General features: G+C 40.2%; 1 protein-coding gene across 2 annotated transcripts in view; it reads left to right on the forward strand.

Annotated features, from left to right (window-relative positions):
- TGFBR3 (transforming growth factor beta receptor 3) overlaps window positions 1-20,670 on the forward strand; it is a 207,991-nt gene that overhangs the window by 18,945 nt on the left and 168,376 nt on the right. Inside the window, exons 2-3 of one of the 2 annotated variants that reach the window (XM_006054474.4) lie at window positions 12,036-12,168; window positions 14,905-15,084. In XM_006054474.4, the coding sequence (XP_006054536.2) occupies window positions 15,024-15,084 (61 nt within the window). In that variant the 5' untranslated portion in view covers window positions 12,036-12,168; window positions 14,905-15,023. The remainder of the gene's footprint in view (window positions 1-12,035; window positions 12,169-14,904; window positions 15,085-20,670) is intronic. The other variant, XM_006054473.4, reaches the window with a different exon arrangement.

Here is a 20,670-nt window from a genome sequence, read left to right on the forward strand (position 1 = left end):
GAGAAACTCCCCAGGTCAGTAGGTGCCCAGTATGCTACTGGAGATCAGTGGAGAAATAACTCCAGAAAGAATGAAGGGATGGAGCCAAAGCAAAAAGAATACCCAGTTGTGGATGTGACTGGTGATAGAAGCAAGGTCCGATGCTGTAAAGAGCAATATTGCATAGGAACCAGGAATGTCAGGTCCATGAATCAAGGCAAATTGGAAGTGGTCAAACAACAGATGGCAAGAGTGAATGTCAACATTCTAGGAATCAGCGAACTGAAATGGACTGGAATGGGTGAATTTAACTCAGATGACCATTATATCTACTACTGTGGGCAGGAATCGCTCAGAAGAAATGGAGTGGCCATCATGGTCAACAAAAGAGTCTGAAATGCAGTACTTGGATGCAGTCTCAGAAACGACAGAATGATCTCTGTTCGTTTCCAAGGCAAACCATTCAATATCACAGTAATCCAAGTCTATGCCCCAACCAGTAACGCTGAAGAAGCTGAAGTTGAACTGTTCTATGAAGACCTCCAAGACCTTTTAGAACTAACACCCAAAAAAGGTGTCCTTTTCATTATAGGGGACTGGAATGCAAAAGTAGGAACTCAAGAAACACCTGGAGTAACAGGCAAATTTGGCCTTGGAATACGGAATGAAGCAAGGCAAAGACTAATAGAGTTTTGCCAAGAAAATGCACTGGTCATAACAAACACCCTCTTCCAACAACCCAAGAGAAGACTCTACACATGGACATCACCAGATGGTCAACACCAAAATCAGATTGATTATATTCTTTGCAGCCAAAGATGGAGAAGCTCTATACAGTCAACAAAAACAAGACCAGGAGCTGACTGTGGCTCAGACCATGAACTCCTTATTGCCAAATTCAGACTGAAATTGAAGAAAGTAGGGAAAACCACTAGACCATTCAGGTATGACCTAAATCAAATCCCTTATGATTATACAGTGGAAGTGAGAAATAGATTTAAGGGCCTAGATCTGATAGATAGAGTGCCTGATGAGCTATGGAATGAGGTTTGTGACATTGTACAGGAGACAGGGATCAAGACCATCCCCATGGAAAAGAAATGCAAAAAAGCAAAATGGCTGTCTGGGGAGGCCTTACAAATAGCTGTGAAAAGAAGAGAAGCAAAAACCAAAGGAGACAAGGAAAGATATAAGCATCTGAATGCAGAGTTCCAAAGAATAGCAAGAAGAGATAAGAAAGCCTTCTTCAGCAATCAATGCAAAGAAATAGAGGAAAACAACAGAATGGGAAAGACTAGAAATCTCTTCAAGAAAATTAAAGATATCAAAGGAAGATTTCATGCAAAGATGGGCTCGATAAAGGACAGAAATGGTATGGACCTAACAGAAGCAGAAGATATTAAGAAGAGATGGCAAGAATACACAGAAGAACTGTACAAAAAAGATCTTCATGACCCAGATAATCACGATGGTGTGATCACTGACCTAGGGCCAGACATCCTGGAATGTGAAGTCAAGTGGGCCTTAGAAAGCATCACTACGAACAAAGCTAGTGGAGGTGATGGAATTCCAGTTGAGCTATTTCAAATCCTGAAAGATGATGCTGTGAAAGTGCCGTACTCAATATGCCAGCAAATTTGGAAAACTCAGCAGTGGCCACAGGACTGGAAAAGGGCAGTTTTCATTACAATCCCAAAGAAAGGCAACGCCAAAGAATGCTCAAACTACTGCACAATTGCACTCATCTCACACGCTAGTAAAGTAATGCTCAAAATTCTCCAAGCCAGGCTTCAGCAATATGTGAGCCATGAACTTCCTGATGTTCAAGCTGGTTTTAGAAAAGGCAGAGGAACCAGAGATCAAATTGCCAACATCTGCTGGATCATGGAAAAAGCAATAGAGTTCCAGAAAAACATCTATTTCTGCTTTATTGACTATGCCAAAGCCTTTGACTGTGTGGATCACAATAAACCATGGAAAATTCTGAAAGAGATGGGCATACCAGACCACCTGACCTGCTTCTTGAGAAATTTGTATGCAGGTCAGGAAGCAACTGTTAGAACTGGACATGGAACAACAGACTGGTTCCAAATAGGAAAACGAGTATGTCAAGGCTGTATATTGTCACCCTGTTTATTTAACTTATATGCAGAGTACATCATGAGAAACGCTGGCCTGGAAGAAACACAAGCTGGAATCAAGATTGCCGGGAGAAATATCAATAACCTCAGATATGCAGATTTCACCACCCTTATGGCAGAAAGTGAAGAGGAACTCAAAAGCCTCTTGATGAAAGTGAAAGTGGAGAGTGAAAAAGTTGGCTTAAAGCTCAACATTCAGAAAACGAAGATCATGGCATCCGGTCCCATCACTTCATGGGAAATAGATGGGGAAACAGTAGAAACAGTGTCAGACTTTCTTTTTTTGGGCTCCAAAATCACTGCAGATGGTGACTGCAGCCATGAAATTAAAAGACACTTACTCCTTGGAAGGAAAGTTATGACCAACTTAGATAGCATATTCAAAAGCAGAGACATTACTTTGCCAACAAAGGTTCGTCTAGTCAAGGCTATGGTTTTTCCTGTGGTCATGTATGGATGTAAGAGTTGGACTGTGAAGAAGGCTGAGCACCCAAGAATTGATGCTTTTGAACTGCGGTGTTGGAGAAGACTCTTGAGAGTCCCTTGGACTGCAAGGAGATCCAACCAGTCCATTCTGAAGGAGATCAGCCCTGGGATTTCTTTGGAAGGAATGATGCTAAAGCTGAAACTCCAGTACTTTGGCCACCTCATGCGAAGAGTTGACTCATTGGAAAAGACTCTGATGCTGGGAGGGATTGGGGGCAGGAGGAGAAGGGGATGACAGAGGATGAGATGGCTGGATGACATCACTGATCGATGGACGTGAGTCTGAGTGAACTCCGGGAGTTGGTGATGGACAGGGAGGCCTGGCGTGCTGAGATTCATGGGGTCGCAAAGAGTCGGACATGACTGAGTGACTGATCTGATCTGATCTGATCTGATGTAGAATTCCTACCTACAAGTATAGGTAGCTCAAGAGTGAAGTGAAAAGTAAAAGTGCTAGTTGCTCAGTTGTATCCAACTCTTTAGGACTCCATGGACTGTAGCCTACCAGACTCCTCCATCCATGGAATTCTCCAGGCAAGAATACTGGGTTGGATAGCCATTCCTTCTCCAGGAGATTTTCCTGACCCAGGGGGCGAACCTACATCTCCTGCATTGGCAGGCAGTTTCTATACTGTCTGAACCACCAGGGAAGCCCAGGTAACTCAAGAGTGATCCTTCTTTTTTCCTTTCTACTGGCAAGCACAGAATATTGAGTCTTAGGCTCTAGGATAATAATTCCCTTTGGTAGAGACAAGCTGCTAATGATAAGTAATACAGCTTTTGTACAATTTCATTTGATTTCTTGTTACCACACTGTGATGTAGGTAAGGTTAGTTTCAGTTCAGTTCAGTCACTCAGTCATGTCCGACTCTTTGTGACCCCATGGACTGTAGCATGCCAGACTTCCCTGTCCATCACCAACTCTTGGAACTTGCTCAAACTCATGTCCATTGAGTCAGTGATGCCATCCAACCATCTCATCCTCTGTCATCCCCTTCTCTTCCTGCCTTCAATCTTTCCCAGCATCAGGGTCTTTTCCAATGAGTCAGTTCTTCGCATCAGGTGGCCAAAGTATTTCAGTTTCAGCTTCAGCATCAGTCCTTCCAATTAATATTCAGGACTGATTTCCTTTAGGATTGATTGGTTGGATCTCCTTGCAGTCCAAGGGACTCTTAAGAGTCTTCTCCAATGCCAGAGTTCAAAAGCATCATTTCTTCAGTGCTCAGCTTTCTTTAGTTTATTTTCTTTTTTTTTTTAAATTAAAATTTAAAAATTTAAATTTTTATTGAAGTGTGATTGAGACCAACAACATTTTTTTTTAATTTTATTTTATTTTTAGACTTTACATAACTGTATTAGTTTTGCCAAATATCAAAATGAATCCACCACAGGTATACACGTGTTCCCCATTCTGAACCCTCCTCCCTCCTCCCTCCCCATTCCCTCCCTCTGGGTCGTCCCAGTGCACCAGCCCCAAGCATCCAGTATCGTGCATCGAACCTGGACTGGCAACTCATTTCATACATGATATTTTACATGTTTCAATGCCATTCTCCCAAATCTTCCCACCCTCTCCCTCTCCCACAGAGTCCATAAGACTGTTCTATACATCAGTGTCTCTTTTGCTGTCTCGTACACAGGGTTATTGTTACCATCTTTCTAAATTCCATATATATGCGTTAGTATACTGTATTGGTGTTTTTCTTTCTGGCTTACTTCACTCTGTATAATAGGCTTCAGTTTCATCCACCTCATTAGAACTGATTCAAATGTATTCTTTTTAATGGCTGAGTAATACTCCATTGTGTATATGTACCACAGCTTTCTTATCCATTCATCTGCTGATGGACATCTAGGTTGCTTCCATGTCCTGGCTATTATAAACAGTGCTGCGATGAACATTGGGGTACTCGTGTCTCTTTCCCTTCTGGTTTCCTCGGTGTGTATGCCCAGCAGTGGAATTGCTGGATCATAAGGCAGGTCTGTTTCCAGTTTTTTAAGGAATCTCCACACTGTTCTCCATAGTGGCTGTACTAGTTTGCATTCCCACCAACAGTGTAAGAGGGTTCCCTTTTCTCCACACCCTCTCCAGCATTTATTACTTGTAGACTTTTGGATCGCAGCCATTCTGACTGGTGTGAAATGGTACCTCATAGTGGTTTTGATTTGCATTTCTCTGATAATGAGTGATGTTGAGCATCTTTTCATGTGTTTGTTAGCCAACTGTATGTCTTCTTTGGAGAAATGTCTATTTAGTTCTTTGGCCCATTTTTTGATTGGGTCATTTATTTTTCTGGAGTTGAGCTGTAGGAGTTGCTTGTATATTCTCGAGATTAGTTGTTTGTCAGTTGCTTCATTTGCTATTATCTTCTCCCATTCTGAAGGCTGTCTTTTCACCTTGCTAATAGTTTCCTTTGATGTGCAGAAGCTTTTAAGGTTAATTAGGTCCCATTTGTTTATTTTTGCTTTTATTTCCAATATTCTGGGAGGTGGGTCATAGAGGATCCTGCTGTGATGTATGTCAGAGAGTGTTTTGCCTATGTTCTCCTCTAGGAGTTTTATAGTTTCTGGTCTTACGTTTAGATCTTTAATCCATTTTGAGTTTATTTTTGTGTATGGTGTTAGAAAGTGTTCTAGTTTCATTCTTTTACAAGTGGTTGACCAGAGTTCCCAGCACCACTTGTTAAAGAGATTGTCTTTAATCCATTGTATATTCTTGCCTCCTTTGTCAAAGATAAGGTGTCCATATGTGTGTGGATTTATCTCTGGGCTTTCTATTTTGTTCCATTGATCTATATTCCTGTCTTTGTGCCAGTACCATACTGTCTTGATAACTGTGGCTTTGTAGTAGAGCCTGAAGTCAGGTAGGTTGATTCCTCCAGTTCCATTCTTCTTTCTCAAGATCGCTTTTGCTATTCGAGGTTTTTTGTTTTTCCATACAAATTGTGAAATTATTTGTTCTAGCTCTGTGAAGAATGCTGTTGGTAGCTTGATAGGGATTGCACTGAATCTATAGATTGCTTTGGGTAGTATACTCATTTTCACTATATTGATTCTTCCAATCCACGAACATGGTATATTTCTCCATCTGTTAGTGTCCTCTTTGATTTCTTTCACCAGTGTTTTATAGTTTTCTATATATAGGTCTTTAGATTCTTTAGGTAGATATATTCCTAAGTATTTTATTCTTTCCGTTGCAATGGTGAATGGAATTGTTTCCTTTAGTTTATTTTCTTACAAATGAAGAAACTGAGGTTCCATTCTAATCTAAACCACCTTTCTTGTCTGACTGCTATCAGAGTTTTAACTGATCATCTTAGCACTCTAGGCTCCCTTGGTGTGTTCCCCACATGGTACCCAGAAAAGTCTTTATTTATTTTTAATTAATTTTTTTCCATTTTATTGAGATATAATTCACACGTAACATTGCATAAAATACAACATAATGATTTGTATATTGCAAAATAATTACCATAGTAAGTTTAGTTAACATCCATTACCTCACATAGTTAACAGCTTTTTTATAACTTGTGTTAACTTTTAAGATTGATTCTTACCGACTTTCAAATGTACAATACAGTATTGTTAACTACAGTCATCATGTTGTACATGCTATCCCCAGAACTTATTTAGATAACTGGAAGTTTATACCTTTTGTCTACAGTCACCCATTTCCTCTACTGTTCACTCCCGCTTTTGGCAATACCAATCTGGTCTCTGTTCCTAAGAGTTCAGTTTTTTAGATTTCACAGATAAGTGAGCTCATATAGCATTTGTCTGTCTCTGACTTACTTCACTTAGCATCTTGACTACGAGATCTATCAGTTTTGTTGCAAATGGCAGGATTTCCTTCTTTTGTGGCTGAGTAATATTCCATTATAGACACACCACATTTTCTTTATCCAGTCATCCATCAGTGGACATGTAGTTTGTTTCCATGTCTTGGCTACTGCAAATAACACTGCAGTGAACATGGGGTTGCAAATATCTCTTTTGCAGTGATTTAACTTCCTTTAGATATATACCCTGGAGAAGGCAATGGCACCCCACTCCAGTACTCTTGCCTGGAGGATCCCATGGATGGAGGAGTCTGGTAGGCTGCAGTCTGTGGGGTCGCTAAGAGTTGGACACGACTGAGCGACTTCACTTTCACTTTTCACTTTCATGCATTGGAGAAGGAAATGGCAACCCACTCCAGTGTTCTTGCCTGGAGAATCCCAGGGACAGGGGAGCCTGGTGGGCTGCCGTCTATGGGGTTGCACAGAGTTGGACACGACTGAAACAACTTGGCAGCAGCAGCAGCAGCAGATATATACCCAGAAGTGGAATTGCTGGATCATATGGTAGTTCTATTTTTAGTTTTTTGAGAAGCCTCCAGCTGTTTTCCACATGGGCTTCCCTGGTGGCTCAGTGGTAAAGAATCTACTAGCAATGCAGGAGATGTAGGCGACCACCTGCAATGCAGAAGATGCAGGTTGAATCCCTGGGTCAGGAAGATCCCCTGGAGAAGGAAATGGCAGCCCACTCCAGTATTCTTGCCTGGAAAATTCCATGGCCAGAGGAGCCTGGCAGGGTATAGTTCATGGGGTTGCAAAGAGTTGGACACAACTGAGCAACTAAACCACCCCCATAGTGTTTTCCACATTGCCCGTACCAGGGAAACTTTAAAAACCTACTAGGATCATGGCACTTTCCTGCTTAAACTCTTGAACCTGTTCCTTTCCCTTCCTGTTGACTCTGCAGCCATGCTCCCTTCAGCATCAGTGACTTGTAATCGTTCCTTTATCTGTAATGTTATCCTTCACCAGAGCTTTTAAATCTTTACTTATCCTTCAAGTGGTGATACTTTTTTAAAGAGCTCTTATCATAGCCTATAATTACATTTTTTTGGTGATTATTTGCTGGTTATCCCACCACACTTTAAGCCTACAAGGGCAAAAAATATGTCTCTTTTTGTGGCCATTATATTCCCATTGCCTGGCATGGAATAAGCAATAAAGATTTACTGAAGGGAGAAATGAGGCTCAGAAAATTAAATTCTTGCCTAATGTAGTAGATGGTGTTACTTTTACTAGAATATAAGCACCATGAAGGCAGGATTTTTGGCTCCTTTTTTCCCTGCAATATCTTTGATATCTTTAACAGTGCCCGGCTCCTCATAGTAAATATTTATTGAATATTGATTATACTTGGATGCAATTCCAAAGATTTCTTATCCACATCCAGGACTTTTGCCCTCTTTGTGCCAAGTCTGTCTAAAAACGGGGATTTGGGATTAGCCAGTTTCTCTGTGTTATAGAGATATGGGAGAGTTGCTGCTGTGACTCAGTAAGGTGGTTTTGCTGTCTCTGTGTACAGGTCTTAGTTCAGTTCAATCGCTCAGTCGTGTCCAACTCTTTGCGACCCCATGAATCTCAGCACGCCAGGCCTCCTTGTCCATCACCAACTCCCAGAGTTCACTCAGACTCACGTCCATCGAGTCAGTGATGCCATCCAGCCATCTCATCCTCTGTCGTCCCCTTCTCCTCCTGCCCCCAATCCCTCCCAGCATCAGAGTCTTTTCCAATGAGTCAACTCTTCGCATGAGGTGGCCAAAGTACTGGAGTTTCAGCTTTAGCATCATTCCTTCCAAAGAAATCCCAGGGCTGATCTCCTTCAGAATGGACTGGTTGGATCTCCTTGCAGTCCAAGGGACTCTCAAGAGTCTTCTCCAACACCGCAGTTCAAAGGCATCAATTCTTGGGCGCTCAGCCTTCTTCACAGTCCAACTCTCACATCCATACATGACCACAGGAAAAACCATAGCCTTGACTAGACGAACCTTTGTTGGCAAAGTAATGTCTCTGCTTTTCAATATGCTATCTAAGTTGGTCATAACTTTCCTTCCAAGGAGTAAGCGTCTTTTAATTTCATGGCTTCAATCAGCATCTGCAGTGATTTTGGAGCTCCAAAAAATAAAGTCTGCCACTGTTTCCCCATCTATTTCCCATGAAGTGATGGGACCGGATGCCATGATCTTCGTTTTCTGAATGTTGAGTTTTAAACCAACTTTTTCACTCTCTTCTTTCACTTTCATCAAGAGGCTTTTGAGTTCCTCTTCACTTTCTGCCATAAGGGTGGTGTCATCTGCATATCTGAGGTTATTGATATTTCTCCCAGCAATCTTGATTCCAGCTTGTGTTTCTTCCGGTCCAGCGTTTCTCATAATGTACTCTGCATATAAGTTAAATAAGCAGGATGACAATATACAGCCTTGACGTAGTCCTTTTCCTATTTGGAACCAGTCTGTTGTTCCATGTCCAGTTCTAAGTGTTGCTTCATGACCTGCATACAGATTTCTCAAGAAGCAGGTCAGGTGGTCTGGTATGCCCATCTCTTTCAGAATTTTCCACAGTTTATTGTGATCCACACAGTCAAAGGCTTTGGCATAGTCAATAAAACAGAAATAGATGTTTTTCTGGAACTCTCTTGCTTTTTCCATGATCCAGCAGATGTTTGCAATTTGATCTCTGGTTCCTCTGCCTTTTCTAAAACCAGCTTGAACATCAGGAAGTTCACAGTTCACGTATTGCTGAAGCCTGGCTTGGAGAATTCTGAGCGTTACTTTATTAGCATGTGAGATGAGTGCAATTGTGCGGTAGTTTGAGCATTCTTTGGCATTGCCTTTCTTTGGGATTGGAATGAAAACTGCCCTTTTCCAGTCCTGTGGCCACTGCTGAGTTTTCCAAATTTGCTGGCATATTGAGTATAGCACTTTCACAGCATCATCTTTCAGGATTTGAAAGAGCTCAACTGGAACTCCGTCACCTCCACTAGCTTTGTTCGTAGTGATGCTTTCTAAGGCCCACTTGACTTCACATTCCAGGATATCTGGCTCTAGGTAAGTGATCACACCATCGTGATTATCTGGGTCGTGAAGATCTTTTTTGTACAGTTCTTCTGTGTATTCTTGCCACCTCTTCTTAATATCTTCTGCTTCTGTTAGGTCCATACCATTTCGGTCCTTTATTGAGCCCATCTTTGCATGAAATGTTCCCTTGGTATCTCTAATTTTCTTGAAGAGATCTCTAGTCTTTCCCATTTTGTTGTTTTCCTCTATTTCTTTGCATTGATCGCTGAGGAAGGCTTTCTTATCTTCTTTTTGCTATTCTTTGGAACTCTGCATTCAGATGTTTATATCTTTCCTTTTCTCCTTTGCTTTTCGCTTCTCTTCTTTTCACAGCTATTAGTAAGGCCTCCCCAGAGGGCAGACACAATGAAACCATACTCACAGAAAACTAGTCAATCTAATCACACTAGGACCACAGCCTTGTCTAACTCAATGTAACTAAGCCATGCCTGTGGGGCAACCCAAGATGGGAGGGTCATGGTGGAGAGATCTGACAGAATGTGGTCCACTGGAGAAGGGAATGGCAAACCACTTCAGTATTCTTGCCTTGAGAACCCCATGAACAGTATCAAAAGGCAAAATGATAGGATACTGAAAGAGAAACTCCCCAGGTCAGTAGGTGCCCAATATGCTACTGGAGATCAGTGGAGAAATAACTCCAGAAAGAATGAAGGGATGGAGCCAAAGCAAAAAGAATACCCAGCTGTGGATGTGACTGGTGATAGAAGCAAGGTCCGATGCTGTACAGGTCTTAAAGGGCATCCAAATGTCATCAAACAGTAGTATCTGTTCTGTATCCTGAACACCCCTTTTTTCAGGCTGCCAAGCTATATATTGATGTCATCCATCCTGCCTTTTTTCTAAATCCCCTGAATAACATGTTGAATATCCATCAGAGCAGTTCTTCTATCAGCTTTTATTTAACCATTTGCAGACTTAACAGTATACCTTTTCCCAAAAAATTCACTTAAATGGCAAACTAGAAACATTTTAATGATCTGCTAGAAAACGTTTTCATGCTGAAGGACCAGAAAATCAGGTGTTATTTACTATTTGGGTTTAGGGAATGGGTCATTTTTTATTCCACTCAATATACACATCTTTAAGATCTTCACATTTGTTGAATATTTTCCATATTGGGGGCTGAACAGTCATAGTGTTAAGATATGACAATGCAAAGATTTGTGCTTTATCTTCAAAGAACTTGAGTCATACAGCATCACCAAGGACTGCTTATTTATTATGACCACCACCCACAGTTCTGAAGTCAAGTCTTAGTTTGTGATCAGTAATGATTTGTGCAAAGTGCACATGTCAACATGGAAGTACTGATGTCTGATGGCAGCTATGGCAGGCTTCCCTTTCTCTTGGATAAAACATTCTGTTTCCAGAGATTGAGCACTGAGGGAGAGAAAACGGTTCCTAGTTTGTGGCAACTGACCTGGAACTTCAAGGTAGAGTGCTGTCATGGGAAGACCTTGTTTCTAGTCTTGACTCTGCCTTATTGTTAATATTTTGGTCAAGTGCTGGTCTTGGAGATTGGGCTTCTCTTCATCCATGAATTCTGTTGAGCTCGTCTAAGTTTAAAAGCTGTTCATGTTATCTTTAGCAGGCTAATTCTTTTAATTGAGAAATTGATTGGGTGGAAGCTAATTGTAGGTTCCAATTTTGAATAATCTCATGTTCTTAGCCACTGTGTTAGCTCTCTAAGGGGAAGTTAGTAATCTTTTTTGCTGGCTGTTAGCTTATTGCCAGGCATTGTTTCACCACGTTTTCCCTCTAAGATAGAGCAAGGTTTGCGCTTAAAAAAATTCCTGATCAACCCAGGGAATACTAATCGTTCCCAACCAATTCCTTTTGAATATTGGTTCAAAAAACCATGATGTATTTCAGGACTCATTTGGGTAGGGGTTTTCAGCTTATCCTGGTCTTTCCCTGTGAACTCCTTGTATCACTAGAGAATGTGGGGCAATGCACTAAGTTTAATGACCTTAGAAATAGACTCAGGGGAAATTAGAAGAATTAGTATCACATTCATTTAAAAAAAACTCCATTAAGGTCTCACTCAGAATTATTTTTTGTTCATTTGTGGATACTATAAGTTTTGGTACCCTTTGAATGGAATACATTACTTTGAAATGTGGGCAAAATGACTGTTTCACAGTATCTTTCAAATTGTTCTTTTAAGATTTTGAGCACCCTATTTATATTTCTAAAGAAAGCTATTTGTTCTTCAAGTCCAAAGAGATACAGAGAGGTCAGAAAACCAGGGTGGTTGAGTCCCTGATCTGTGCAGATTGAGTGTGAGACCTCAGATTGAGTGTGAGTATATAACCTCAGAAAAGGAAAAGAATCGGCAGTTCCCTAGTTTTGTTCCAGATCTGTGACTTTTTCGAAGCTTTTGATCATCCTGTGTTCTTCTGTTAGGAAACTGATCCCCAGGTTGTGTGTTCAGCCACTGATATGTGCAAGTCTTGGCCAAAACTGGAGTTCCAATGAATGGAATGACACACTTCCCTTTTTATTCTCCTCTGCCTTAGGATCCTGTCACCACATTGGGAAGATTAGACAAAAACTCTCTGCAGTTTATTTTCTCTTTTGAACAAGTTACATTGTGGAGGTACTTTTAAGCTAAAAGAAGAAAAGCTCCTTCTTTGTTCGAAGCAGCAGTGTGTTAAGTTTCAACTTGTCTTGGACTTCCTCGGAGATGTTTTAAGATCCGGTGTAAACTTGCTGTGGTTTGCCTTTGGGCATCAAACTGTTTAGCTTGGCTCTATTATATCTGTAATTGTTGCATTTTAATAATTACCCAATATTCTTGTCAGCAATTTGCAGTCTATATTTTTAATAGAACTGTTTGCCTTTCTTTCCCAGGTTCATTCAGACTTGGTTTAAGCCCTGGATTAATGTGCACAGCCCCACAGACCCTCTGCAGCTGAAGGCAGGGGGTGACACAAGTTTATTAAATATTCCTACAAGCCTCGTGCTGGTTATGTAGTTTGTGTGCACCATAAAAATCCTCTGGGAAGTCATCTTCTGAGATCTCCTTATAGGGTTTTGCTTTATAAAAGTTGCCCTTTTAGTATTTGTTGAAATAACACGTTCTTCTAGAGTTTTCCTTATCCATCCATTCAGGAAATCTAATTTTTTGAAGGGCAAAAAATAGGGACAAATTCTCTTTGCTGTCATTGATTTTTTTTTTTTTTTTGTCATTGATTTTTAAGGTAACCGAGGAGACTTCCATTATACGTGAGGTGATGTGGAATTATGGTGGCAATCACTTTAAGCAGTGATTGGAAACAATTTTATGGTGTCCAGAGTTATGTCTATAATTTAGTCAGTTTTTGAAATAAGACCATTGTGCCACCAATGAACTGTGCCTCATTTTGCTTGATAACTTTGTTTTCTTAGTGATCTGCTCTTTAGCTTATTCCTTTTGGTGTCCATTGTAATGTTTATTTTGCAGTAAACAAAAAGTTAAACTGATTTTTCAGTAGCTACAAATTATGCAAATAGGTATACCCTAATTTTTCTGCTTTTTTGGTTCAAATTTACCTCAAAGGGAATGGACCAGCAATGATAATAATAGCTAACATTTATTCATTGCTTATTATGAGCTAGGCACTGTTCTAAACAATGTATCTATGTTAACTCATTTAATCCTCACAATAGTTAGTAGGAAGTTTCATCCACGCAGAGCGTCCAGGTCGACGTCACTCATTTGGGAGGTGGCGGAGTGGATTCACACCTATGCAGACCTTTTACTGCCACTCTAAGCTGTATTTTACTCATACTAGGTTTTTAAAACCATTTTCCTACCAAGATTGGACCACAGTGCCTCCTGCATATGTAATAGTTCAGTTTTAAAGCATATATAAAACTTATCTTTGAAATTCGAACATTATTGTTATTGCTGGGTAGGTAATACTCGTAAAACCCAAAAGGGAGTTCACTGAAAAGGTTTCCGCCCTCTCCTACCACTGTACCCCAATCACCCTATTTTTTTCCTTCTCCAAGGCTATTAGTATTACTACTACAGAGATGCATTTAAAATTTCTTTCTCTTCACACTTGATGCAGTGAATTAAAACCATTCAATTCGAACTTGTTTTGCCATTGTTTTTATATATTTGTACTGTGTCTGCAAGTGCCCAAACTAGCTTTGTGTCTGAAGGTAGCATGCTGTTTCTGGGGATGCATTTTTCTGGCTCTGGGTAACAGGGCTGCAGTCTCTAGCTGTTTGAGGTGGATCCTAGAAACTTGGGATACTGCCTTGTCCAAAGCTTAGATCAGGCAGGGTCTTTCATAGTTTTATCCAGTTGTCAGATAGTTTTTATTCCTGACACCAGGAATCATGTCCTTACGCAACACCTGGAACATAGTAGGTGCTCAATAAATGTTTGTTGACTTGCAGCTTCTATGGGTTGTTCCAGACTCAGGGAGATAAGGTTGGAAAATTTATCAATATGTTGCAGTGTCTAAATGAGGTAATTTTTAGGGTCATTGGAGGATATTCCAGTTAATCCCACCTTCACAAAACTTGTCATTTCAAGGCTCTAGATAGGAAAAGTTTTAAAAAAGCCTCTTGGATCTTCTAGTCAAGTAACCAGATAGTCTCAGATGGAGTTGAGAGACAAGTTTTCACATGTTATAATGTTGGCGAACAGTTGAAATAAGAATTTTACTTTTTAATGGTTCCTTATGTTTCCAGATTGATTCTAAATTAATGTTTTAATTTGATCCTTATGATAGGTCTGTCACTATAACATTAGATTGAGTTCTTTTTTAAAACTTTTATTGAACTATAATTGATTTACAATTTTGTGTTAAATTCTATATAGCAAAGTGATTTGGTTATACACATATATATTCTTTTTCACATTCTTTTCCAGTATGCTTTATCATAGGATGTTGATAAAAAATATAAAAATATAAAATAAAAATTAAAAAATATATAAAATATATTTTTATATATGCTTTATATAGGATGTTGTTGTTTATCTATGCTATATATAATGGTTTGCATCTTAGATTGAGTTCTAACCAGAGTTGGTCTTTTTTTTTCTTGCTGAAGTTCACTTATTAAGTGTCATTGATTAGTGTTCCAACATAACTGATGATGTTATATTTAGGTGTACCTTGATTTTATTCTATACTCTTGAAACTTTACTATAAAACCAAAGATATAAAACATCAAAGCAAACATGTATTTGCAAAAGTATTTGCTGTAAAAATCTTTATTTGGTAATTACTGCTCCCCCCTCCCCCCCCAGTTTGCTTGAGGGCTGTCTAGTCATCTTTTAAGGTAAATTTCTTATACTTTTTAGGAATTCTTCGTTTTCCTTTAATATATACTCATGAACAGAAATTCCTGCATTAAGTTTTCTTCTTAAAATGTGTATTTTTACAGGCAATTTGAAAATTGGAAAGAAGAATTTTAAAGCCACTTTTGATTTGCAAAGATTGTCTATAATCTGAAGAACTACAGGCTGAGGTGACTGAACGGGACACACTTTTGGAGAAATAAAAATGACTTCTCATTGTGTGATTGTCATATTTGCCTTAATGAGTTCCTGCTTAGCAACTGCAGGTAAGTTGCATCATACAAATTGCATGTTCATTATGTTCTTTTGGGTATATTTTTCTTCAGTCTAGAAAAATTTAGAATATGTGATATTTATGCAGAGCTTGAGTATTTACATTCTTCAAGGAATAAAATACTTGACTCCTGTACAGACACATAATGTGTTTGTCTATATTATGTCTTACTACACTGGTGCTAGATATTCGAACATTGGTGATGCAGATGCCTAATAACCTTCAGTGTGGAGGTGGCTAGAGAACAATATGTTGTTTAAACCCACTTAAGTTTGTTACATGCAGAGATTACATTTACTTTCTTGTCCTAAGTAAGAATTTCAAGAAAACCCTTTGGTTCTTTATGGTAAAGTAAATAGATCTTTTATATAGAGGTGGCGCTGCTAGCACAGACTACTTAGGAAATGCTTAATTTTGCCTATTTCAGGTATCTTTAGGATGTAATTTTTAAAAAACTACCGAGGGGATTCCCTAGCAGTCCAGTGATTGCTGAGGGCCTGGATTGGAGACCTGGGATCCCATAAATTATGTGGTGTGGTCAGAAACAAAACAAAATATAAAAATTAAAAAGTACAGAAATATACTGTGCTTTCTAGAAGCCATCAGAATGTGAGATTGTAGATGAGAAGAAGCAAATGGTTTGGTTGGAACACTGTTCCTTAAATAAGAGTATCAGATCCCTCACGTCAACATCTTAGTGTAGGCAGTCAGGGTTACTTAACAAATTTAGAAACTTAATTTGCTCTATTTTGTTATAATTTGCTTTGAGTCTTCTTTGTAATGAGCTATATGAGAGCTAATTTGTTGGGCCAGTTCTGAAAACTGGCTGGCCTTAAGAAGACACACATTGACTTAAAAAATGATTAGCTTCTTGGTTTTGACTGTTGAATTGCACGTACAGATGACATGCTGCTGCTGCTAAGTTGCTTCAGTCGTGTCTGACTCTGTGCGACCCCAGAGACGGCATGAGAGTGATAATAATAAGCATGCATTGAGTGTGCTACAATTGTAGATTAACAATGAATAAGGATATTCTTAGTTTATGAGCTCACTTAGTAACAACTCTGGTATTCACCTCTGTGGTATACTGAAGAAGCTGGACCACCATTAAGGCTTCAATTGACTCGGACCAGGAGTCATATGTAGGCAGACTGAGTGGAAGTCACTTTGCAAAACTTGGTTTATTAGATTGGAAAGCAGAAAGAATGACCACCTTGTTGCAAATATCTTGAGGGAAAGCTTTTTTGAATGCTGGTGTGTGAATTTGAACTGCCCATTCTCTCTACCAGCAGTTTCACTTTGTCTCATGATTGAAAAATTATTTGCCTTTTAGCTGGTACATTAAAAGTGATCTTAATTAAAATCTCATTAAAAAGTAGTAGAAAAAAAAAAGAGAAATATCTTCTGCTTATGTTAGGCCCATACCACTTCTGTTCTTTATTGGGCCCATCTTTGCATGAAATATTCCCTTGGTATCTCTCATTTTCTTGAAGAGATCTCTAGTCTTTCCCATTCTATTGTTTTCCTCTATTTCTTTGCACTGATCACTGAGGAAGGCTTTCTTATCTCTCCTTGCTATTCCTTGGAACTCTGCATTCAGATGGGTATATCTTTCCTTTTCTCCTTTGCCTTTGGCTTCTCTTCTTTTCACAGCTATTTGTAAGACCTCCTCAGACAACCATTTTGCCTTTTTGCATTTCTTTTTCTTGGGGATGGTCTTGATCACTTCCTCCCATACAATGTCACGAACCTCCGTCCATGGTTCTTCAGGCACTCTGTCTATCAGATCTAATCCTTTGAATCTATTTCTCACTTCCACTGTATAATCATAAGGGATTTGGTTTAGGTCATAGCTGAATGGTCTAGTGGTTTTCCCTACTTTCTTCAGTTTAAGCCTAAATTTGGCAATAAGGAGTTCATGATCTGAGTCACAGTCAGCTCCCAGTCTTGTTTTTGCTGACTGTATAGAGCTTCTCCATCTGTGGCTGCAAAGAATATAATCACTCTGATTTCGGTATTGACCATCTGGTGATGTCCGTCTGTAGCATCTTCTCTTGTGTTGTTGGAAGAGGGTGTTAGCTATGACCACTGTGTTCTCTTGGCAAAACTCTTATTAGCCTTTGCCCTGCTTCATTCTGTACTCCAAGGCCGAATTTGCCTGTTACTCCAGATATTTCTTGACTTTCTACTTTTGCATTCCAGTCCCCTATAATGAAAAGGATATCTTTTTTGGGTGTTAGTTTTAGAAGGTCTTGTAGGTCTTCATAGAACTGTTCAGCTTCTTCAGCATTACTAGTCATGGCATAGACTTGGGTTACTGTGATATTGAAAGGTTTGCAGAGACAGAGCACTTAGGGATATACACAGAGATGTAAGATTCATCCTTCGAGTTGCTTGAACTTTAGTTAGGCATATAGAATATAACCATGTAACAAAATAATCAGTGCATGGTGAGTAAAAGCTAGATGACCTCAGAGAGGTCAGAAGGGTGGGTTAGAGGAGCTGGGGAAGGCTCTGTAGAAGTCTATGTCTTGAGCTATGTTTTGAAGACCAGGATGACTTAAGAAAGGGGAAGGCATTGAGGGTGAGCAGAGGGGGAGAACAGTGGCACTTAGGTGTCTGATATTGTTTTTTTCTGTTTGTCTGTTTTTGCCTTTTTTGACTGTTCCATACAGCATATGGGATCTTAGTTCTCTGATCAGGGATCAAACCTGCTCCCTTTGCAATAAACATGTGGAGTCTTAACCATTAGACTGCCAGGAAGGCGCTTGATGTTGTTTTAAGGAACAGATGACCCAGACAGCTGCTTGGGTATGTAGAGGATGTCTGTTTAGAAGGAAGGATGGGGGTGGATTATAGAGGACCTTAAATGTCAGAACAAAGCTGTGGATTTCATTCCGAGGTTTGGATTCTCTCTTCTTCCATCCCTCTGTAGTCAAAAGCATGCATTGTTAAATCTTAGAATTCAAACTGCAGCCTCAGAAAGTAAGGCTAAGAATGTGGCCTCCTTGGCCACAAAGGCCACGGTGCCTGGCACGTAGGCTGACATTTAGCTCAGGCTTGCTCTCTGCCAGCTAATTCTGTCTTTATGAAAGAACACTGTGAGGTGGTATTAGTATTATTATCGTCATCTGTATTTTTCCTCACAAGAAAACTGAGACTCAGTAACTAATAAGTGGCAGAGTGAGGTGGTTTGGCTGTAAAATCCAGCCCATCCACCAGTCCACTAGAACCTCTATGTAGGAGACCCTCAGTGTGGAATGAATGAACCTCTTCACTTGATTGATTCAACACCAGATGAGTAGCCACCAATGAGGCATCCTGGAACCAGGTTAAACCCCTTTGTTCTTAGGGGAGACGTATGTAAGTCATCAGAGTGAAAGGACCCTCAAGTAACGAGCCTTCTTTGTTTGTATTCTTATTCCGTGGACACGGCTGTGAAGCTCTATTATAGAGTTCTTGCCGGCAGAAGTGGTGAAGGCTTCCTTTAGATATGTAGCCAGGGAAGAGACAAGCACAGCACAGCACATAAAATGAGCCTGAGTTGGAATAGTAGATGCCTGTGTGTGGGCCTTCATTGAAAGCCTTCCTTCTCTGCTTGTGGCTGAGGGTGAAGGAAGCAAGCCACATCCCGGTGTTAGTGGTTGCTTTGACAAAACTCGCACTTTTCCTTCCCTCCCTTGTTCCTTCGTTATTGTACAGCATTGTGCCGAGGGAGGGCCATGGTCTTGAACAAGAGCTGTGTAGGGACCCTAATGCCACCTGATTAGAAATTACCTTAGGCTTTTATCATCAATTTTATCTTATCTTCAATCCTAGAATGTATCTGAAGAAAATGGAAAGTTAAAAAATGTAAATGCTTGCTCCTGTGGGCTTAAGCTTCACTCAGTTTTCACTTTAAAAACTGTTCCACTACACATCTTTTAAAAATATTAACTGCTGCCTCCGTGGCTGGCCAGCGTTAGGTAGGGCTGTGTTCCCAGCCTCGGTAACGAGAAAAAGTGCTCATGCAGGGAGAACTCAGGGAAATGGGTTTGGGAGAAAGAGATGGACTCGTCTGTGTTTTACTGGTCCCTTGTGTCAGGACAGAGGGGTGCCGTTGAGGGGAGCTCTGCAGAGATGCTGCTGGCCTCTGTGCCAGCAGAGTGTGGAGGGGTTGGCTATGTTCCTCATTCCGCAGTTGCCATTTAGTGCCTAGATGTATCCTTTTGGAGGCTTGCCCATGACCCAAACACATATTTCTATTGAGCAAACACATTTCTTTTCATCTTTATTGGATGTACCTGGAATTCCAGGTATAGTCCACAGGAGAATAGAGATGTTTTTAGTTGGAGCTATTTTCCTGCTAAGAAAGCTTTGAACTTTTTGGGTTCATAGGACAGCAAGCAGAGGGATTAATACTAGCTGGTTAATACTTGGTTTGGAATGGACAAGCAGACAGCCTTGGGTGGAGGCTAAACATAATAATACCACTTTATTTTTATTGTTTTCAAATGCTTTCCTGCCTGGTGTTTCATTTGATTCTCATAGCAGTCCCTGGGTGGGCAGGGTTGTTTTTTCATTTATGGAATGAGAATAAGGGGCTTGAGAGCAAGTAATTAGTTTAGAAAGCTGGTCTGCCTCTTGATTGAACCTGAACCCAGCACACTTCTGTAGACAGACTGCACCGATGAGTCAGGGTGATTTTCCTACAGCATGCCCCTCAGCACCTCTTGAAACTATGCTGCTAGGCGCTCTGCTGGGTACTCTGCACCAGTTCATTTAATCTTTACAGAAACCCAGTGAAGTAGGTGTTCGTCATTATCACTGTTTTTATAATTATTACTACTGCCACCACTCCTACCACTATTATTATGACACTCATTTTACAAATGATGAAACTGAGGTTTAAGGAAGAAAAATGTCATATATAATGAGAGTTAATTTTTAAAAAGTTGAAATGGTCCTTTGTGTAATAATAGTCATATGACAATTTAGTGTGGCAGCATGGCAGCAGACCCAGAGTTCATGTTCTTTCCATTGTGCTGCCCAAAGGGAACTGGCACTCTTTCTCTTGGGCTTGAGATCAATGGCCTGAGGACCGCAGAGGTGGTTCTGCCACAGTTTTCCCTTCTCTGCCAACTGAGGGCTCAGCAGCTGTAACTCATAATGGCAGGAGGGAAGGGAGGGTGCCAATGGGGGCTGCCACCAGGGAAAGTAAACGTAGGAGGAATAGACTTGAAGGTTCAAAACAAATGCAAAAAGATCTCTTGCTAACCCCCAAGTCTTTGGACACAGCTAGTTGATTTGGTCAGTGATTATTATAGTTTTCAGGTGGTTATTATAACCACTTTTGTGTTTAATTCTACTTGTGGACACATAGGGAAAAGATACTGTCAATTGTGATGCCAGCTATCACCAGGGTGCCAGTTTTCTATTTATTTTAAGGAGCAAAGAACTATTGTTAAAAGACACAGAGTGAATAGAATGGCCTGCATTTTAGGTAGTGATCCCTCTGGAGAGATCACGCACACCCAAGTGTAATGAGGTCCCTGTTTCCCTTTCTTTAGGTTTTTGCACAGAAACAACACACACACAC

This window comes from Bubalus bubalis, chromosome 6 (assembly GCF_019923935.1).
Source record: "Bubalus bubalis isolate 160015118507 breed Murrah chromosome 6, NDDB_SH_1, whole genome shotgun sequence".
NCBI lineage: Eukaryota > Metazoa > Chordata > Mammalia > Artiodactyla > Bovidae > Bubalus > Bubalus bubalis.